This window comes from Natator depressus, chromosome 9 (genome assembly GCF_965152275.1).
Source record: "Natator depressus isolate rNatDep1 chromosome 9, rNatDep2.hap1, whole genome shotgun sequence".
NCBI lineage: Eukaryota > Metazoa > Chordata > Testudines > Cheloniidae > Natator > Natator depressus.
In genome coordinates, this window is record NC_134242.1 from 89,855,052 (window position 1) to 89,875,397 (window position 20,346).

Sequence of the window (20,346 nt, forward strand, 5' to 3'; positions counted from 1 at the left end):
GAACAGAAATGCTCCCTAGCTAGGAGTGCAGCACAGTTCTGTGACGTTTGGGTGCAGAGCTATGCCTTCTCAAAAGTATTCACCTTTGGAGTGGCCACACACGCCCAGTTACATGCCTTTGTCTACATTACTTGACTAATAATCAGTTTGGTCTATTTTCCTCCTTAACTGTGCTTTTAGGGTGGAAAAAGATAATTGGCTCTGTATGCATACGGAAGGGAACACGTCGAACGGCAAAGCTGCTGAACTGAGTACATTTTGGCATTTTACTTTGTTTTGCTTATAGATTTTGAAATAGAATATTTCTCACCCACTAGGCTCCAAACCTTGCTTCTGAAATCCTGTTAGTAGTATCCTGTGGTAGGAGAGCACACAGTGCATTTAACTGTCAGTACAATACTTGACAGTTTCTGTCCATGGCCCTGATCCAGCTCCCATTTAAATCAATTGGAGTCTTTCTTTTCATTTCAGTGGAGTTGGATCAGGCCCTCATCTTTTTTGCAGCTATGGTTTTCATTAATGTTAATGTATGAATAAATATCTTGCTTTGGCAATAAAGAAATGTTTTGTTTTGTTTTTTTCAAGTGCTGCCGCTTAAATGTAAATAGGAAGCTCTACAGATCATGGACCACTTCAGATCTTATTTGCTCTGTAAGATTCCAGGCAGATTTGTTAATGCTGTTTAAAGTTTAAATAATAACAACAATGCATCTGAAGACTATTGTAATTTTGAAAGGTGCATAACAAGTGGTGCTTGCGGATGAAACGTCAACTGTTATCAGTGCAGTTTCTTGCAGGACTTTTTAAGCGCCTCTGACAGCTGTTAATGCATTCTGCAGGTTGCCACTACTTCTAACTCTGACAATCTGGTGGATTATTATGAAGGACCGTTAATGGCAGGTCAGAAAGGCAGCAGCACGACTGTTAGCACAGAAGCTCTAATGACCGTATTCCACCCTCAGGATGCTGATAATCTTGACTCTAAAATGGTAAGAAGGAAAACAATTTTCTACACCTTTCTGAATCCAATGAAAAAGGATTCAAGTAAAATTGAAATGTATTTGAGAGAAAGCAGCTGATTTCTTTTATGGCTTTGGCAATTTTCTCTTCTCTGCCTACTCTGTATTTTACTCTACATTTCCACAGGGGCCTTGTGCATTGCTGTATTCAATTTTCTGATCATCTTGTTTAATAATGATGATATGCCTTATCTTCCCACAGCAAAATTCTTTCTGCTCCTCCACCCCCTCAGGGAGGAACTGCCTGTTTGTTTTGTGACAGTGAGCAAGTACTTAATTTCACATTCATTTGAACTGTCAAGACTTAAAACCACTAGAAATGGTTTGAGAACAAGCAAAATTGTGATCCAAACATCAGCTTCATTTGCTTACCTCCTTTTTCAGTCTCCTGATTTCTTGGTCACAACATTATGATTTGGAGAAAAAGTTTCTCATAGCCCAGAGCTTATAATTTTGTTAAAAGTGAAACAAAGTGGGTTTGTGGGAAATGCATTCCCCCTTTTTTGTTAACTTCTTTATAAAGTATGAAGAAGGCCTGAAAGGTTTTATTTTAAAAAAATTATTTTGCTTTTCACATAAGAAATCCAGTTCTTGGAAACAGTGGAGCTCTATGGATGACTTGGGAACCAGCGGATTACAACATTGCAGGAGATGAGGCTAAAACTTTAACAGTTGAGAGGGGAAGGGGTTTTTAGTCACTGTTTAAAACAGTTTTTTGTATTTTCACCTATAAAACCATAATGTCTAATAAAGGGAGAAAGGATATCTTTGTTAAAGATGCAACATCCCTGCTTCCTCAATTAGGGCTGATTGAAAGCCCATTGAACCCAATGGAAGTTCTTCCATTGGGTTCAGTGGCTATTGGATCAGGCCTTTACTCGGGGAGAGACCTCACAAACCAGGGAAGACCATACATGGCATTTCTGATATTTAAAAGAAAAAATCTTTTTGTCTGGAGGATATAGAGAACCTAAACTCTTCAGTTGCTGTTTCTTTTCCCTTTTGCAGATCACTTTTAAGTGCTTTAAAAGGATAAATTCTCAGTGCTGCTTATACAAAATGCAGCGGCATTGCAACCACTTTCCCCAGACCATGGAAAGAGCTGATGTACTGGGTTACCTATTCATTAATCACTCTGCCCCTAAGTTTGCAGTGTTCATAACTGAGTTCATTTGTAGTGTGTAAGTCTTGGGCTTTTCAAAGGGCCCTATCCAGCACTCCTTACTTACTCCGTCACTTCAGTTCTGCCTGAGTAAGGAACTGAAACTGCCAACTCCTTCTCATGCAAATATGCTTTACTCATGTGTTACTGAGGTTCAACTGGATTTCAGTAGAAATATATCCTTGTGTTTTGACAGAAAGTAGCCAATGTACGAAATTGTTCTCCAGTTGCGTGGCAGATAAATATTTGATCCAGTCTGTACTTTATATGGAACTAAAAATTTTCAGCCATCAGTTCAGCTACTCAAACTAGCCCAGACTTCCACCTGCTTTATATTTTCTTGTTATCAATTCATCTTTAGTACTGTTTATTTGGAACTGTTATATAGAAAAGTTCAGTACTGACAAACACTGTTTATAAATAAATAAACCTGAGGACAGGAAAGATCAAGAAACCACAGTATGATAAAGACATTAGTGCCTGAGTTGTACCTCTGGCATGCTTTCCAGCTCCCATTCCCAACACTGTTCCAGATCTGTCAAACTAGGATAACACAACAAAAGGTGATAAATGGGAAAATCAGAACAACCTGTTTTGCCTGCCAGGTTTGTAGGACGTATTGTTTTATCTATGTAAGAGCTAAATATGATTATTATTATGGTAAGTAAGGAACAATTTGTGGTACGTTGAAAGCAAATGATTTAAGCAAATAGGCCATGATTTAGTGATGTAAGTAAGCAAGTGCCTACTCCTGCAGGAATTCTGTGCCTAAAAATTCTGCGCACAATATTTTAAAATTCTGCGTATTTGATTTGTCAAAATAACACAATATAATCACTCCCGTTTCAATTATTTGGGTAATTTGTTTTAAATGAATATGTCAACAATGCAGACAAAAAAAAAAGATTCCCCAAGGAGTAGAAAGTTAAAGAAACCCCTATGATAACCCAGTTCCAGTTGGGGGATACTGGAGAGTGCTGTGTGGGTCCCCCCAAAGCCCAAACACCTGCACCCCTCTTTCCCCAACGCCCAGCCATGGTGCACTCCTGGTCCAGACACCTGTACCTTCCTCCTCCCGGAGCCGTTACCTCCCTCCAGCTTCTTTACTGTCCCTCCAGGGGACACAGCAGAGCCCTGCTCTTCCTCACCCTTGCCAGAGCTGGGTCTCCTCAGCCCTCTCCCATCTCTGGACAGATGAGGATCAAGCCGAGCAGCCAGAGTATGCAGAGCCTCCATCCCCGCCAGGCTGGGTGATCTGCTCACTGTGCGCTGGAGAGCCAGACTACAGCAGCCACCTATTGGTGGCTGGCAGCTCTGCAGCCCCAGTTCTGCAGGAGAAACATGAAATTCTGCAGAGAACATTAATTCTGTGCAAATTCTGCATTGTGCAGTGGCGCAGAATTCCCCAAGAGTAAAGTGTCTAACTTCAACCACATGAGTAGCCTCATTGACTTCAGTGAGACTACTAACATGCTTAAAGTACTTTGCAGCATCAGAGCCTCAATATACCTTCCACAATTTGTTCAAACCTTTTAACTAGGTTCATTACATAAAGAAAAGATTAAGACTGGAGGCAACTGATCCCTTGTGATCAATCTGAATCCTACTTCTGCTTCCTCATTCCTTTCTTCCTTCCCATTTTTCTTGTTCCGATTCCTTGTTGTTTTCTCATTCTCTCGTCTGACTTCCTGTTTTCCTCATCCTTTCCTTACCTCAAGATAAATCTCATTCCACTGAATTGCTCCCCTGAGAAGAATTTCTTATTTTTCAATGAGATCTAATAAAAAAATAGTGTGAGGTGTTCTAAAATTAGCCCAAGTTACAATGACTTTTTACGTAGAGAGACATGCTTGAGAAATGGAAAACTGCAGTAGAATTCCAGAGGGAGCTATACTGAGCATCTAACTTTTAAACACCGAGATCACTGCCTTGTGTTAAAATATTAAATTCTCTCATCACCCCTATGGGCTGATGTGAAAACATACTGGTGGTAGACGTTACTCTTCCTGCAGGCTTCTTCATAGCAGAGTCTAGCTAATGCTGACATTTTTTCCCCCCTAGCAAACTTTCCTGGCCCTCTATTCAGTCTTTTTTACTGTCTGTCTCTTCACACAGTGCAGACTTTCCCAGGGGCAAATCTTTCCTGGGGCAGTTTGCTGTCAGAGGACCCTCAAAGGGCTTTAGCACAATCATTCAAGTAAGTGTTGGAAATGAAACAAAGATAAAGTTAACAAATTACAGAAGCTTTGTATTCTACTAGTAGCTTAGTTACTTAAGTGGCTTGTTCTCCATTGTGGGTTTGGTTATATTTTATTTCTACTGAAAATGCTTGTTCTTCTTTGTTAAAATCAAGCATGTTTGATCATCATTAGAGAATACTATATGTTAGCAGCAGTCTCATGTACAAAGTCTTCTGGCTGCAGGATAGCAATCCTTGAATTAACATGGAAGGTACAGACTCACTCTCATTGTAATAAATGGGAGTGTGACACTGATTTCAATAGGAGCAACACCATAATTAGATAATTCTTTTGAAACTTAAATTTTCAATATTGCAAGGTGCAGTGCCGCACCCAAGAGGAGTTTAAAGCCACTCAGCACCACTGAGAGCGTCCACCAGTGTCATCAGTGTGGGATGGTCCAAAATTAAGTGAGCTGAGCTAAATTTCTCCAGTTTGTCTTGCTTTGTTCATGGCATCATAGAGTTGTAGCCAAGGCCAGCCTTAAAATTTGCAGAGTCCAATCTGCCAGAGAGTTGTTGGAGAGAGGGCCCCATCTCTGTCATTGCCAAGAAAGAAGTTGGGCAATGCTGAGAATTTTGTGTTTGCTAGGTCCCACAAGAGCATGAGTGGGGACCCAAGTTGTTGGCTGCACTGCTGGCGCTTAAGGGCTTGATCTTGCTCTCATCTGAGTCAATGAAAAGCTTCCCTTTGATTTGAATGGTGAAGGATCAAGCACCAAGCAGGTTGTTGGTATAGCAATGTCAAATGGGAAGATGTGGGCCCATGGTCACATAGTCACAGTGTTTGTACTGGGTATGGCCTTTAAAAGGGACATTCTATCTTCCTATGTTGTTACATTGCAAGTATGAGAAAATGTTGCAGGAGGTATCCTAATGAGGTAAATAGGTCACCCACTACATCAAGCTGTGACTGCCCAGCCAGGGGGTGTGTTACATACCCTTGTAAAGATTTTTATTTACAAAAATACTAGAAAGAACTATTTATTTCTAAAAGGATTATTTTAAAATGAGAAACACCTTTGATATAATTTATCATGTTTCTTAATTAGCCCTGCTTTTTAATCCTTTGGATTCTGATCCTGTGCTACACATTTCTGCTGTTCTTGTCCATCAGTTTCTGTTGAAATCAACAAAGTCTTACCCTTAGGACATTCCTGGCACATGAAGCAAAACAGATGGTGCTTTCTACCAAAATCTACCTGAAACATTCAACAGCAGCCAGTGCATAATTACTTTATAACCATAGCCTTTAAGATTCTGCTTGTTCTTAGCTGTTTTATTCTGACAGCTTTGACTTAGCCGCTTCCATCAGGACAGAAAATGAATAGACTACAGGAGAGCTTGCTTTATTTTGTAAAAATATCCAAACAGCTGATTTAATGGGCTAAAATTAATTTTAAAAGGGGCTAAGTTAGTACACAGTAGGTTAACAAACTAGACTTGTGCCTCTGGAGACCAAGTACAGAATCTCACAGGTTTGTTGGTCTCATTCTAGTCCCTTGTGAACATCGCAACACCACCACCACAATTTAGTCCATTCTGAAGTCCAGCACTGGAATGGCAGTGGTGGCCTAGGTGTTGTGTTGGCAATGCTTTTTGGAGCGTTTGGAGAACTTTGTGGGCAGGCTTTCACAGCACCTGTCTGCATTGTCATACACACTGGTTAGCTGTGTTGTTCCCTTGCACTGTTAATCCTTTCTGGAACTGTACCACTTCCTGTACATTTGAGAATTATGTGGACTGTATTGATACAGTGTCAAAGATGAAGAAACAGGCTGGGCTATCTGCATGTTGATTTTATAAACTTTTTGCAATATCAGACAATATAGACCAAAGATTTTAAGGGGGTGAAAAAGTCTACATAAAGTTACTCTGTATTCAGTAGGTCAGATTCTGTTTCCATTTACACTAGTGTAAATCCAGAGTAACACCACTGATATCAGTTCTGTCACTCCCAATTCATATTGGTAATACCGAGAGCAAAATTTAACCTTATACTTCTTAATGTGTGAGCAGACTTTTTCATTATGCTTAATGGGCGTTTGTTTTTGTTTTGATAGTTGAAAGAAAAAATGAAAGAGCAGTCCTGGAATATCCTCTTTGTAGAGTGTGGACGTGGCGTTAGCATGTTTCGGACAAAGAAGACTCGAGATCTAGTTTTAAGAGGGATCCCAGAGACCTTACGAGGAGAGCTCTGGCTGCTCTTCTCAGGTATTGAATAGTAATTAGCATGAATTAATTTTACGGAGTTGTACTACAGAAATATTCTAGTCAATGATCAAACAGCTGTTTGCTGTACTCTGCCAGAAATAGATAAGTATCTTGCTTTTATGCAGGGAATTTAAACCAAACCAAATCTGTAGTCTTTACAGTTGGAAATCAGAGCTGCAGACTCGAACTGCTTTTAAAATTGTCCTAAAAATGTTTGTTTGTTTGGTGATAAGGTACATGCTATATCCTTAAAGTTCAAGGAGACAGTTAAGTTGGAAAAGCCTTTCTGTGTATGTATGTACTGCAACTGGGAGCCTGGGTGGACAGATTCTCGCTAGCAGGGCTCGAGATAGCATACTAAAAATAGCGGTGTGGACGTTCTGGCTTGGTCTGGAGCTTGGGTTCTGGTGCCTATAGGGTAGGGTGGGTTTGAGAGCCTGAGCTTCTGCCCAAGCTGAAATGTCCACGTTGCTATTTTTAGTGCACTAGCTTGAGTTTTGCTAGCATGAGTCTGTCTACCCGGGCTGGGACACTCGCTCCCAGATACAGTGTAGATGTACCCTTTAAGACTGTGTCCTCACATAGCAGGAAAAACATATTTGCTAAACCGGTTTTAAATCTTTTGTCAGGGATGGCAGCTTTACAAACCAATAGAGTTTCTGTAGCAGAGAATTTTCCCCATCTTTGCAACTGTTTTCTAGATTAGGCCCCTTGAACCAAAGTACAGAGCTTAGACATCATGGGCTTCACTTGCAGTGTTTATAAAGATGCACGTGATCTCTTGTGAAAGTTACAAAGGTACTTTTATGGCCTTCATCCCTGTGGTGTAATACCTGTATTACAATGCCTCACAAACACTAATTAACTTATCCCAGCAGCACACTTACGGAATAGGGAAGTATTATAATCTGTATTGTACAGATGGGGAACTGAAGCCTGGAGCGATTAAGTCACTGATTTTTAGAGGCCCTGAGCTCCTGCAGCTCCCATTGACTTCAGCGCATGAGACAGTCACCCAAATCACTTGCTCAATGTTGCGTAAGAAGTCTGTGGCAGAGCCAGGAATTGAGTACAGATCTGTCTGACCTTCTGTCCAGTGCCTTGACCACAAGACTATTTATTTACCCCAATATCAGAGGTGATTTTGCAACTCTTCTAGATATTCAGTTTATGACTACAAATTACTTGTAAAATTATCTAGCATGTTTTAGCTCATGCTGAGTAGTTGTGAATGCAAGAGATTTATAGTTGCTAACTGACAGGTTTCAGAGTAGCAGCCGTGTTAGTCTGTATTTGCAAAAAGAAAAGGAGTACTTTTGGCACCTTAGAGACTAACAGATTTATTTGAGCATAAGCTTTCGTGAGCTACAGCTCACTTCATCGGATGAATGCATCGGATGAAGTGAGCTGTAGCTCACGAAAGCTTATGCTCAAATAAATTTGTTAGTCTCTAAGGTGCCACAAGTCCTCCTTTTCTTTATAGTTGCTAACTGTTGTTGAAGTATCTATCTGTACATTTATTCTTCACTCATCAGTTTTGTATCTGAGCACCTATGGTATGTGATGGCGTGAAAATTTTAGAATGATCCAAATGTGAAGTACTTTTTGAAAATGTGTGTGTCATAAATGGCTTGGCCAGTCCACTACCAACTTTGCAGGGGAAGAAAAATATTGACTCTACCAGAAAACATCTGTAAAATTACAGATGGAATGGGGACTTTTTTGTGGAAATCAAGAGAGAGGTCAGGGTCAATATCTGATATATAATAGAAATAACCTACAACCTTAACTACCTTGAGCCTAGTTTTCTACTTTGCTACTCCTGTAAAGCCAGTGTAACCCTATTGATTTCAAAAGTGTTACTCTGATATAATACTGGAGTAATGGCCTGGAGAATTGGCCCCCAAGCCTCCATCATAAGCCATAAACTTCAGTAAGTACTAAAAGCTATTATACATATTGCAAAGAAATAATTTAGATATTCCACTGTTTCTGTCTTCTAATGCTGTGCAATAAAATATATTGGCAGGTGCCGTTAATGACATGGCTACAAACCCCGGTTATTACACTGAACTGGTGGAAAAGTCCCTAGGAACATGCACTTTGGCTACTGATGAAATTGAACGAGATTTGCGTCGCTCCCTGCCTGAGCATCCAGCCTTTCAGAGCGACACTGGTATTTCTGCACTCAGGAGAGTTCTTACAGCCTATGCATACAGGAATCCCAAGATTGGATACTGTCAGGTAGAATGCTCTTGAGATCATGCGTATGGGTCTTCTAAACATCAGTAACACTAATATATGGAACCAGTATAGTGATGCCACACCTCATAAACTCGTCACATAAATCCCTGGGGATTTCTTGCTTCAGTGGTTTACTTGTGGTATAAATTTCAAAACATTATACAACATTGTCTTTTATATAGGGTTTGTCACCAAGTTCTGCCCGTGCCTATGACATTATTTTATCTGCTGTAAATCTTGGATTTATGCTAGGCTGACATTATAAATCTACCTTAGATAGCTTAAATGGTATACTAGGCATTTTAACTGTGGTGCAGCATAGGTCTGGTTCAGGATATAGTTGCAGCTCACCCCAACTGAGCTTTAAAATGATGCAATGTAAACTGTGCTTTACAAATATATATAATTATAACATGCAGCAAACCTGAAATGCACTGCATGCTCTCACAGTCTTTCCTTGCCAACACCTCTTGCCTTGATTGAATGTTGTAGGCAATGAATATTTTGACATCCGTGCTGCTACTTTACGCTAAAGAAGAAGAAGCTTTCTGGCTATTGGTTGCTGTTTGTGAAAGAATGTTACCAGATTATTTCAATCGTCGAATCATTGGTAATATCTTTCTGTCTTCTATCAGTTTTTTAAAAATAAATGTATCAATCACATCTTGAAACAGAAGTGAAGAACTAGCTAAAGTTTGGATGGGGGAAAAAAATGATGGATTTAGTTCACTGTTGTAGTTTAGAAAGAAGAGCTGAAAATAAAGAGGAATGTTCCTGTTTGTGTGCAGGAATTTAATGTAGCTTTTTATTCCTGGGCTATTGCTGTAGAGAGAAACTATTCAGGAAATACTGTAACTTGTACCATATTACCGTTATCCTGGATTTGTATATTAAAGGCACACTATTAACTTGAAAAGCTAGTCAGTTTTAATAAAAAAGGTTAAAAGTATTTCCAGGTCCTATACTTTTCCCTGATTCTGCTGGCCAATGTTTCGTGGGTGGTTTCTGTTTTTTTTTTTGTTTTTTTTTTTTTTTAGGGTTTTCTCTCTCTCGTTGCAAACAAGGGACACTGACTACACAGGAGGAGCAATGGAGCTGACTATGTACTATCAAAAGCAATAACATACTACTTAGTGTGCAGTCATGCTAGATACCCACATATTGTCTTGATGGCTCCTAACATACTCGGGTCATGCAGGTGTTTGGTATAGCCACGCACCCAGACCTGTTCATGTTATTCCTTATGTCATGCCATGGCAACAGCTTGACCTATTTTATAACGAAGGTATGGTTGTGTGTGAGCCTGATTCCTGGAAATGTCTGCTGCTTTATTTCCTATATTACCATTTGGGTGGCTATTTTGTTGTCCTCCTGCAGGGGCCTTGGTGGATCAGGCAGTGTTTGAGGAACTCATCAGGGATCACCTGTCTCAGCTGACGGACTACATGACAGACATGACCTTCTTCTCGTCTGTCTCTCTCTCCTGGTTTCTTACCCTCTTTATCAGTGTGCTGCCCATTGAAAGTGCAGTCAGTGTGGTGGACTGTTTCTTCTACGATGGGATAAAGGCAATCTTGCAGCTGGGTCTGGCAGTACTGGACTACAACATGGACAAGCTGCTTACCTGTAAGGATGATGCAGAGGCAGTGACTGTTCTAAACAGGTATCGGTGTGTTCATCATTTATAAATGCAACTCAGAAAGATATGTAGTTACAGGTAGATTTGCCTCTTAGAAATGGCTGAGAAATCATTAGGCTGGGAATTTCAAAGGAGCCAAGGGAGTTAAGTCTTCAGCTCACACTGAAATCCAATGGGATTTGTGTGCTCAACTCCCTTAGGATCCTTTGAAAATCTCAGCCTTAGTTTCAGAGTGGTAGCCGTGTTAGTCTGTGTCAGCAAAAACAACGAGGAGTCCTTGTGGGACCTTAGGGTATGTCTACACTACCTGCCGGATCGGTGAGCAGCGATTAAAATTGACCCCGAGTGCTCTCCTGTCGACTCCTGTACTCCGCCGCCGCGAGAGGCACAGGTGGAGTCGACGGGGGAGCAGCAGCAGTCGACTCACCGTGGTGAAGACATCACGGTAAGTCGATCCAAGTATGTCTGATGAAGTGGGTTCTAGCCCACGAAAGCTTATGCCCAAATAAATTTGTTAGTCTCTAAGGTGCCACAAGGACTCCTCGTTAGTTCAGCTTTAGTTGTTCCTCTTCTAAAACCATAAGCACTATGTCCTGTTTAAAATGGATACAAAACCTACACTTGAGCATTTATAACACCCTCCAGACCTGTCTTTTCTCAACAACCAAGCAACCCAGAGAATACTAAAATGTCTCAGATAATTCAGACATCAGGTTAGTAACAATATGACCCTTTAATTATGTTCTTATAACAATGCCTACGGGCTCCTCCATAGTTAAGAGTTAATATTTCAAACGGGGCAAAAAAATCTTTACCTGGAAAACAATCAAGGCAAGATAATTGCCCTATTGCTCTGTGTTGTATTTATGTCACTAAATATGCATGTTTAAATGCATTCTTAACTGACACACTGTAGGCAGGAACATTTTCCTAAATTCAGATATCCTAGCTGACATCCTTCTCTGTCAGTGTGCCTCAGAGTAGTAAAACAGTGCACGCGCTGTACCATGTGAAAAATGAGACCTATTTAGTGTACAGCAATGGCAGGGAGACTTATGGTTATGAATGTCCTGACTTTTGATGGTTTCAGCCAGAGCTTTAGCATATTATATGTTTAAATGGTGTTAGAAGCCATTGACCGTTTTAGCAAGGAGAATTTAATTATTGTTATAACAAACCATATAGGCTAACAGTCACTTCAGAACCGAACTATGCTCATTTAAATTCTTAACACCTAAATTAAACTTGTAACCAAAGGACAGTTTTACAGCTTATGTTTATTGAAGCTTACGCATAAAGAACGGGTTGGAGTTTGGTTTTTAACTCTCAAGCTCAATGTGAAATCCCTTCTTCCTCAATACCCATACCTAGTTCAACTGGAACCAAACTCTGCTGTTATGTTGGCTTAACCATCATTTAAAGATAAACAACAAACATTGTAAACATTGTAAACATTCTAAAATTTTGCCTAGCTGTAACTGGTCTTTTTTTGCACAATTTCTCCAGCCTGCAGCAGTCCAATACATTTTAAAGGGGCTCACGGTAATTTGCAGCAAATAGGAAATGATTGCTCTGTGGAGTTGTTTCTCTGTAGATTATGGTTACCCTTGTCCATGAATGTTGATTGAGGATATGTGTAAATTATGAATGCATGCAGATCAGGACCCAATTTAGCAGAGGCCTGTGGGTTAAATAAGACTGACTAGGGTCCCAATTCACCATAATCTTAGTCCTCCTTTCCCACATAAATAACCCAGTCTTTGCTTGCCCCCAGACAGATGTTCTCTTTCAAGTGCTCCCTCTCCATCCACTCTTTTCTTCCCCAGCTTATTAGACTCAGAGGTGTTGTCGGTTTCACTTCGCTTTGACAGTTGGATCTCACTAACGTTATGTCTGTGTCACTTTTGTGCAGATTTTTCGACAGCGTCACTAACAAGGACAGTCCGTTGCCTCAAGCTGTGCAGCAGGCTTCAAACCTGAACGATACAAAGAGTTACCACCCAAAAGTGGACATAACTGACCTGATCAGAGAGTCAAACGAAGTGTGTAATCTTTTGTGTATTATATTTTGTGTCATGTATTTGCATTTTCTTGTTTGCCCTTTTTAAAAATTGTGGTTTTGCATCAGCTGAAGTAGTTACAGAATCATAGAAGCTGGAGAAACAGCAGACCACTCAGATCACTAGTCCAGTCCCTCTCAGTGCTGGACTGTCCCCTGAGCTTTGTCCAATCTCATTTCCTAGGCTATGGTACTTCTTTTTATTGTACTTGAAATGTACTGGGCTGGCAGTCCTGGGGAGTGGAGTCCTCTAGGCGCATGGCAGGCAAAGGAGTCAGTTGGGCTAGCATCCCCCAAGTCATTATTTGTGTCAAATGGCAAATTGACAGAGGCAGAAACTCACAAATGCAAGACTCTGACCTCTGTGGCTTGCAAGAGGTGGTGGAAATTGACATTCTGCTCTCAGCTGCCAATTTAAGGAGTTACCTATGCTCTGTATTTTGGAACAGCAGTGAAATAGACATTGGTGGGGAGGAAATACCCAAATCAGAATTGACCATGATCTGCTATTTAGGTTTTTACCACTTCCTCTTCCCCCTCCCTGTATGAGGTTTGGTTTCTTCAGCTTCTGCTGGTCTGTGGCTCTCTGGATTGGGAAGGAAATTGACTTAGCTTCTGTTTTCTCTTCTTGCTAGCACAGATTTTGTATGAGGCATATCCTTCCTTGGGATGATTTGGAACTAAGTTGTAATCTCTGCTTTGAAGCACTTTTTTTGTTTTCAATTTCTGCTGAGCCCATCTAGGGTGAAAGGCTGTACGAGAGAAAAGAGTAATCCACATTCTCTCTTTCCCTGTTTCTTTCCATGGATCTGAGACACCCTTTCTGACTCCAGTTCTGGTTATTGTGCCAGTGAAAGGCCTAGAGCATATTATTTTTAATGAGGGTATTGGAGAACAAGGTGGAGTGTTTTGTGCTGAAGAGCAGCTTCTGAAGAAATGCACTAGCTTGGACGTGGAGCTAGCTGCTCATGGTATAATTTGTGGAGAAGGCTAGAATAAAATTCAGTCTTTCGATTCCTGTTAGGAAGAGAGGCATGGGTTTGTGGTCTGAGCGCAGGGCTAGGAGCTAGGATTCTACTTCTAATTCTGACTCTTGAACTAATCGCATAATGTATCTGTGCTTTAGTTTTCCCTTCCTGAGAAATGGAGATATCGGTCTAGTTTCAACTTTCTCAGGTGAGCAGAGGTAACATTAATAAATGTTTGTAAAGCATTTTCGAGATCCTTGGAAGGACAGCACCAGAGGTGCAAATTGTTACAGGCCTGACTGCCTGTCTTGCTCATAGGGCTCAGCGCCATAGAAGTCAGTGGGAATACTCGCTGGGTAAAGGATCACTAGTAGAGCTAGGTGCAATGCTTTTGACAAAATGAAATTTCATCAAAATATGCTGCTTCACAAAAGTGTTCCAGTGAAGTTTTTGCCAAGAAGGACCAGAAAGAGAGACTGAGGCTTGCTATAGTCTAGTGATTAGGGTACCAGCCTGGGATGTAGGAGACCGGGAAACCCAGGTTTCTACTCCCTGCTTTACCTCATTCAGAGCTGAGTTTTGTATTCCAGATCACTCCCAATCCAGCAGAATAAGGACTTGAACTGGAGTCTCCCACATCATGGTCCAATGTCCTAACCAGCAGGCTGCAGAGGGTGAGGGTCTCCCCTCCCACACTCCTGATGAAAGAGCCTATTTCAACACAATATTGTTTCCACAGAAGTTTGTGGTTTTGTTCCAAAGTGGAACGAACACAAATTTCGAAACCTTGAAAGATGCTGCAAGAGGGAATTGTCATACTGCAGCCAGTTCTAATGACTAACTCTGAGTGAGGGGCTAGAAAATATGCCTCGGTGGTTATTGCCTCTCCTGGGTGTTGTGAAGATGAGTGAGGCTATGTCTGAAGATGAAAAATGCTGTGTGAGAGCCATGTTTTGTTTGTGTCCTTTTATGGCTTGGACTCCCAGGTTCGTTCCTTTTCAGGCTAAATCCTAAAGGAGCAATTTTTAGTTTGTACATGGAAGAGTCTGTAGTTCTTAATGTATTGCATCTATTCAGGATTAGATTGTAAATTTACAATCTACCCCTAATGAAGGGCATTGAATAGCAGCCCTGCTAGAGGAACAGACCAGGGACCTTGTTGTGACTGAGTTGAAATTCCCTCCCTGATTCCCCTTTTGCTCCAGGAAGGACGTAATCTACTACTGGTCTTCCGTCATCAGTTCAACCATGCTGGCCAGCATGTGGAGGATTGCTCGTTATCCACCCCTGCCTCCTCACTTATGTGGGAGGGGTGTAACACTCCATCAGAGATGACTTCTTCCTCCCCCTCCCCACACATGCAAGGACCCACCCCTTGCAGGGTGGGTAAGGGGGCACCTTACACCCCCTTAATCCCCTGTGCTGGTGTGTAGAGAAAAGGACAGTCCTGCCCTCCGTCTCTTAGAGTACGTCTACACAGCAAAGCAAAACCTGCAGCGGCCGGTGCCAGCCAGCGTGGGCTCATGGGGCCCAGGCTGCAGTGTTGTGTCACTGCTGTGTAGACTTCCGGGCCCGGGCTGGAGACCAGGTGCTGGGACCCTCCCAGGGCCCTAGAGACCAGACTTCAGCCCAAGCCTGGAAGCCTACACAGCAATGAAACAATTCCACAACCCGAGCCTCGCGAGCCCAGTCAGCTGGCATGGGCCAGCTGCATGTGGCTAGTTGTAGTGTAGATATACCTTTATTCATCAGTGAGTTTCCAGAGCACAGGCTTGGTTTGTATCAATATGGCTGGTCCTACTGCTATTTTTAGTGGCGGGAAAAGCAAAAATATCCACGTATATAAGTGGCTCTGTGGCTGGAAGTAGCTGAAATTCAATTTCACAGAGTTTGGGTTTTTTCCCCTAGAAATATGGTGATATTCGATATGAGGATGTTGAGAGCATGCGCTGCAGGAACAGGCTGTATGTGATCCAGACCCTAGAAGTTACTACAAAACAGAATGTGGTAAGTGAACTGAAAGGACAGAAGCTGTGAACCATGTGCAATAGCATTTGTTGCCTTTCCTCGGATGGACTTCCTCCCCTTTGGAAAATGCAAGCGAATGAATGAGTATGACCTAGAATATCCACGGATGAGTGAATAACTCCTTGAAGGCTGAAATCCCTCTCTGATAGGTGTTTGTAGTAAAGGGGGTTTTGGTCCAAGATGTTTTGAATCTGAAAATCACAATGTGAGCTGCTGCTCTAGTTATTGGTAACACCGTAGGCTTCCAAGGACTCTGCACTACATTCTGTGATTCTCTGCACTGATCAGAACGGGCTGACCTGTATTTCTGTGTGCTGCTGTTAAATTGTTAGTGCACTTCCCTTAAAAACATACGGTAGTGTAAAAAGCCTTTAGTGACACAATGAAACGCTGAACACTAAAGTAATAATCAATTAATAACTTAATTTAATTGTACATTCTGTTTTGCAAAGAAGAAATGGAGAAAAATAAACCACCAATGAAACACCACTGAGGGAATAACTGTATTGCAATATAAAAAGGATCACTTTTTAACATGTGTACTTATATAAGAACATGAGAATGGCCATACTGGGTCAGACCAAAGGTCCATCCGGCCCAGTATCCTGTCTACCGACAGTGGCCAATACCAGGTGCCCCAGAGGGAGTGAACCTAACAGGTAATGATCAATGATCTCTCTCCTGCCATCCATCTCCACCCTCTGACAGACAGAGGCTAGGGACACCATTCCTTACCCATCCTGGCTAATAGCCATTAATGGACTTAACCTTCATGAATTTATCCAGTTCTCTTTTAAACCCTGTTATACTCCTAGCCTTCACAACTCCTCAGGCAAGGAGTTCCACAGGTTGACTATGCGCTGAGTGAAGAAGAACTTCCTTTTATTTATTTTAAACCTGCTACCCATTAATTTCATTTGGTGGCCCCTAGTTCTTATGTTATGGGAACAAGTAAATAACTTTTCCTTATTCACTTTCTCCACCCCACTCATGATTTTATATACCTCTCATATACACCCCCTTAGTCTCCTCTTTTCCAAGATGAAAAGTCCTAGCCTCTTTAATCTCTCCTCATATGGGACCCGTTTTAAACCCCTAATCATTTTAGTTGCCCTTCTCCGAACCTTTTCTAATGTCAGTATATCTTTTTTGGGATGAGGAGACCACATCTGTACGCAGTATTCAAGGTGCGGGCGTACCATGGATTTATATAAGGGCAATAAGATATTCTCCGACTTATTCTCTATCCCTTTTTTAATGATTCCTAACATCCCGTTTGCTTTTTTGATTGCCGCTGCACACTCGTGGACGTCTTCAGAGAACTATCCACGATGACTCCAAGATCTTTTTCCTGATTAGTTGTAGCTAAATTAGCCCCATCCTATTGTATGTATAGTTGGGGTTATTTTTTCCAATGTGCATTACTTTACATTCATCCACATTAAATTTCATTTGCCATTTTGTTGCCCAATCACTTCATATTTTGAGATCTTTTTGAAGTTCTTCACAGTCTGCTTTGGTCTTAACTATCTTGAGCAGTTTAGTATCATCTGCAGACTTTGCCACCTCACTGTTTACCCCTTTCTCCAAATCATTTATGAATAGGTTGAATAAGATTGGTCCTAGGGCTGACCCTTGGGGAACACCACTAGTTACCCCTCTCCATTCTGAACATTTACCATTTATTCCTACCCTTTGTTCCCTGTCTTTTAACCAGTTCTCAATCCATGAAAGGATCTTCCCACTTATCCCACAACAACTTAATTTACGTAAGAGCCTTTGGTGAGGGACCTTGTCAAAGGCTTTCTGGAAATCTAAGTCCACTATCCCCCTTGTCCACATGTTTGTTGACCCCTTCGGAGAACTCTAATAGATTAGTAGGACATGATTTCCCTTTACAGAAACCATGTTGACTTTTGCCCAACAATTTATGTTCTTCTACGTGTCTGACCATTTTATTCGTTACTATTGTTTCAACTAATCTGCCCGGTGCTGATGTTAGACTTCCCGGTCTGTAATTGCTGGAATCACCTCTAGAGTCCTTTTTAAATATTGGTGTTACATTAGCTATCTTCCAGTCATTGGGTACAGTAGCTGATTTAAAAGGACAGGTTACAAACCATAGTTAATAGTTCCGCAATTTCACATTTGAGTTCTTTCAGAACTCTTGGGTGAATGCCCTTTGATCCCGGTGACTTGTTGTTGTTAAGTTTCTCAATTAATTCCCCAAACCTCCTCTTGTGACACTTCAATCTGTGACAATTCCTCAGATTTGTCACCTACAAAAGACGGCTCAGGTTTGGGAATCTCCCTAACATCCTCAGCCGTGAAGACTGAAGCAAAGAATTCATTTAGTTTCTCCGCAATGACTTTATCATCTTTAAGTGCTCCTTTTGTATCTCGATCGTCCAGGGGCCCCACTGGTTGCTTAGCAGGCTTCCTGCTTCTGATGTACTTAAAAAACATTTTGTTATTACCTTTTGAGTTTTTGGCTAGCTGTTCTTCAAAATCCTTTTTTGCATTTTAACACTTAATTTGGCAGTGTTCCTGCTCCTTTCTATTTACCTCACTAGCATCTGACTTCCACTTTTTAAAAGATGCCTTTTCATCTCTCACTGCTTCTTTTACATGGTTGTTAAGCCACAGTGGCTCTTTTTTAGTTCTTTTACTGTGTTTTTTAATTTGGGGTATACAGTTAAGTTGAGCCTCTATTATGGTGTCTTTGAAAAGTGTCCGTGCAGCTTGCAGGGATTTCACTCTAGTCACTGTATCTTTTAATTTCTGTTTAACCTCCTAATTTTTGCATAGTTCCCCTTTCTGAAATTAAATGCAGTTGGTTTCCTTTGCTTGCTTATTTCTTCAGTGGCTGACCTCTAGTAAATAACATTAAGACCAGACTAATATTTCTTTGTATAGTAAATAGTCACTGTAAATGCTGCACTAACCTATTGTGAGCACTGAGACAATAACTGTTGTATTTATTTTGTATGGTTAACATATTGTGAATGCGGATGCTGGTCTTGCAGCTGTCCTTGACATTAAGGAGTTGTGTACTTGAATTCCTAATTCTCTGTAATGAAAAATAAGCTCTTTGTTTGCATGGACTGAAAGTGCCATTTGTCCCTTATGAATGAAGCCATATATTGCATTAGTATAAATAATCTGGTATATAAGAGTTGGCTTTTGGTTTCTATAGTGTAAGAGCAACACCCACGTGCAATGTGATTTGAGTTTATTCTCTCCTCTTTGGGTTAATATGTGGTCCTTGACTTATTTCCAGTCGAGATTCTGTACTCATTCCCTAATTAATTGTAAGCTGCAAAAAATCTGTAGGAAAATTCAAACAACCTCTTAAATGTGAGCTGAAATCTTGGAGAGCATTGGAATAAGACTGTAGAGCAAAGAGGGGGAAAGTCACCATTTAATTTTTTTATTTTAATTTATTTTAGCTGCGTGTTGTGTCCCAGGATGTAAAATTCAGTCCTAGCGACCTGGAAGAGCTTTATGAATTATTCAAGGTAACGTGCTGTTTTTCTTTAATGCCCCCATTTGCAAAATGTCTGTATTTAGGGTCAGGTCTAATAAGGAAACGTCACAGATCCAACCCAATGAAAAAGAAGATTTAATATATACACTTTACAATGTCATCTTCAAATAACACTGGAAACAAATTCAAATTTTTTTTTCCCCAAGCAGAATTTTCCTTTCTCCTGGTTTAACTCTTTGCCTTTTCTTTGTAGAAGGAGCATTTTCTGTCTTGTTACTGGAGTGCAAATAGCCCAGTCCTGAGACACCATGACCCCAGTCTGCCATATCTGGACCAGTATCGGATCGACTGCCAGCAGTTCAGGGTCCTCTATCACCTCTTGAGTCCATGGGCACATTGTGCAAACAGGGACTCTCTTGCACTGTGGACATTCAGATTGCTGGACGAAAACTCCGATTGCCTTATAAACTTCAAAGAATTTGTCTGTGCACTTGGTATGAGAATATCGAATACATACACTGTATTGACAAGGGGCTTGATCCAGAGAGGTGCTGGGTTCCCTCAATTCCCTTTGTTAACCATTGGAACTGAGAGCGCTCAGTATCCTCAGGATCAGGCCCAACTATGGACTAAATTGAGCCACCTGGCTTACAGAGTATATTTATAACTTCAGATGTGGGAGTTGCGTACGCTGGTTGACAATGGTTTAACATGATTAGCGCGTGCTCTGGCTATGCCATCTATATATAAAGTGGGCAAAGCAGTTTCTGTTAGCCTCTAACTTCACATGCTAGTAATTTTTCTGAAATATTGGGCTGAAATTTTCCATGCTTGGTCTATATTAATGCAACTTTAAGTATGAAATTCCCGAAAACTAGGAAGTTCAGAAGTTCACGTTTCGAAAAGTGTTAACTTGTCCATATTGCACAACTTGTCTGACTGATGAAAAATACTTCCCATGCTATGTATCATCACACAGACAATACATGCAACCCAGCCAAGTTAACATAATTTTTACTGACTTTTTTTATTAATTTAGCTGTGAATTAAATGCAACCTTAATGTTGCATTAAAAATTTTTTTTTGCATCTGATATTCTAGAATGCTGTTGTGTAGGAATAAATATTTAACAAAAAATCAAAAAAACAACATCAGCACTGTGTGATGTGATTTCCTTATATGGCAAGTACATTGTTCTGTGCATTCAGCTCTGCCTAAATTTCTGGCTGCCATGCCTCCAATTTTAACCATTACTGGGAAGGATTTTCTAGCTAAATAAACATGACT

At 40.9% G+C, this 20,346-nt stretch overlaps 1 protein-coding gene across 3 annotated transcripts in view; it reads left to right on the forward strand.

The window, feature by feature from the left end:
- TBC1D8B (TBC1 domain family member 8B) overlaps positions 1-20,346 on the forward strand; it is a 64,085-nt gene that overhangs the window by 32,038 nt on the left and 11,701 nt on the right. For all 3 annotated transcript variants that reach the window (XM_074962595.1, XM_074962597.1, XM_074962598.1), the window contains 9 exons: positions 840-989; positions 6,484-6,634; positions 8,664-8,878; positions 9,371-9,488; positions 10,256-10,541; positions 12,430-12,559; positions 15,453-15,551; positions 19,022-19,090; positions 19,313-19,553. In XM_074962595.1, the coding sequence (XP_074818696.1) occupies positions 840-989; positions 6,484-6,634; positions 8,664-8,878; positions 9,371-9,488; positions 10,256-10,541; positions 12,430-12,559; positions 15,453-15,551; positions 19,022-19,090; positions 19,313-19,553 (1,459 nt within the window). The remainder of the gene's footprint in view (positions 1-839; positions 990-6,483; positions 6,635-8,663; positions 8,879-9,370; positions 9,489-10,255; positions 10,542-12,429; positions 12,560-15,452; positions 15,552-19,021; positions 19,091-19,312; positions 19,554-20,346) is intronic.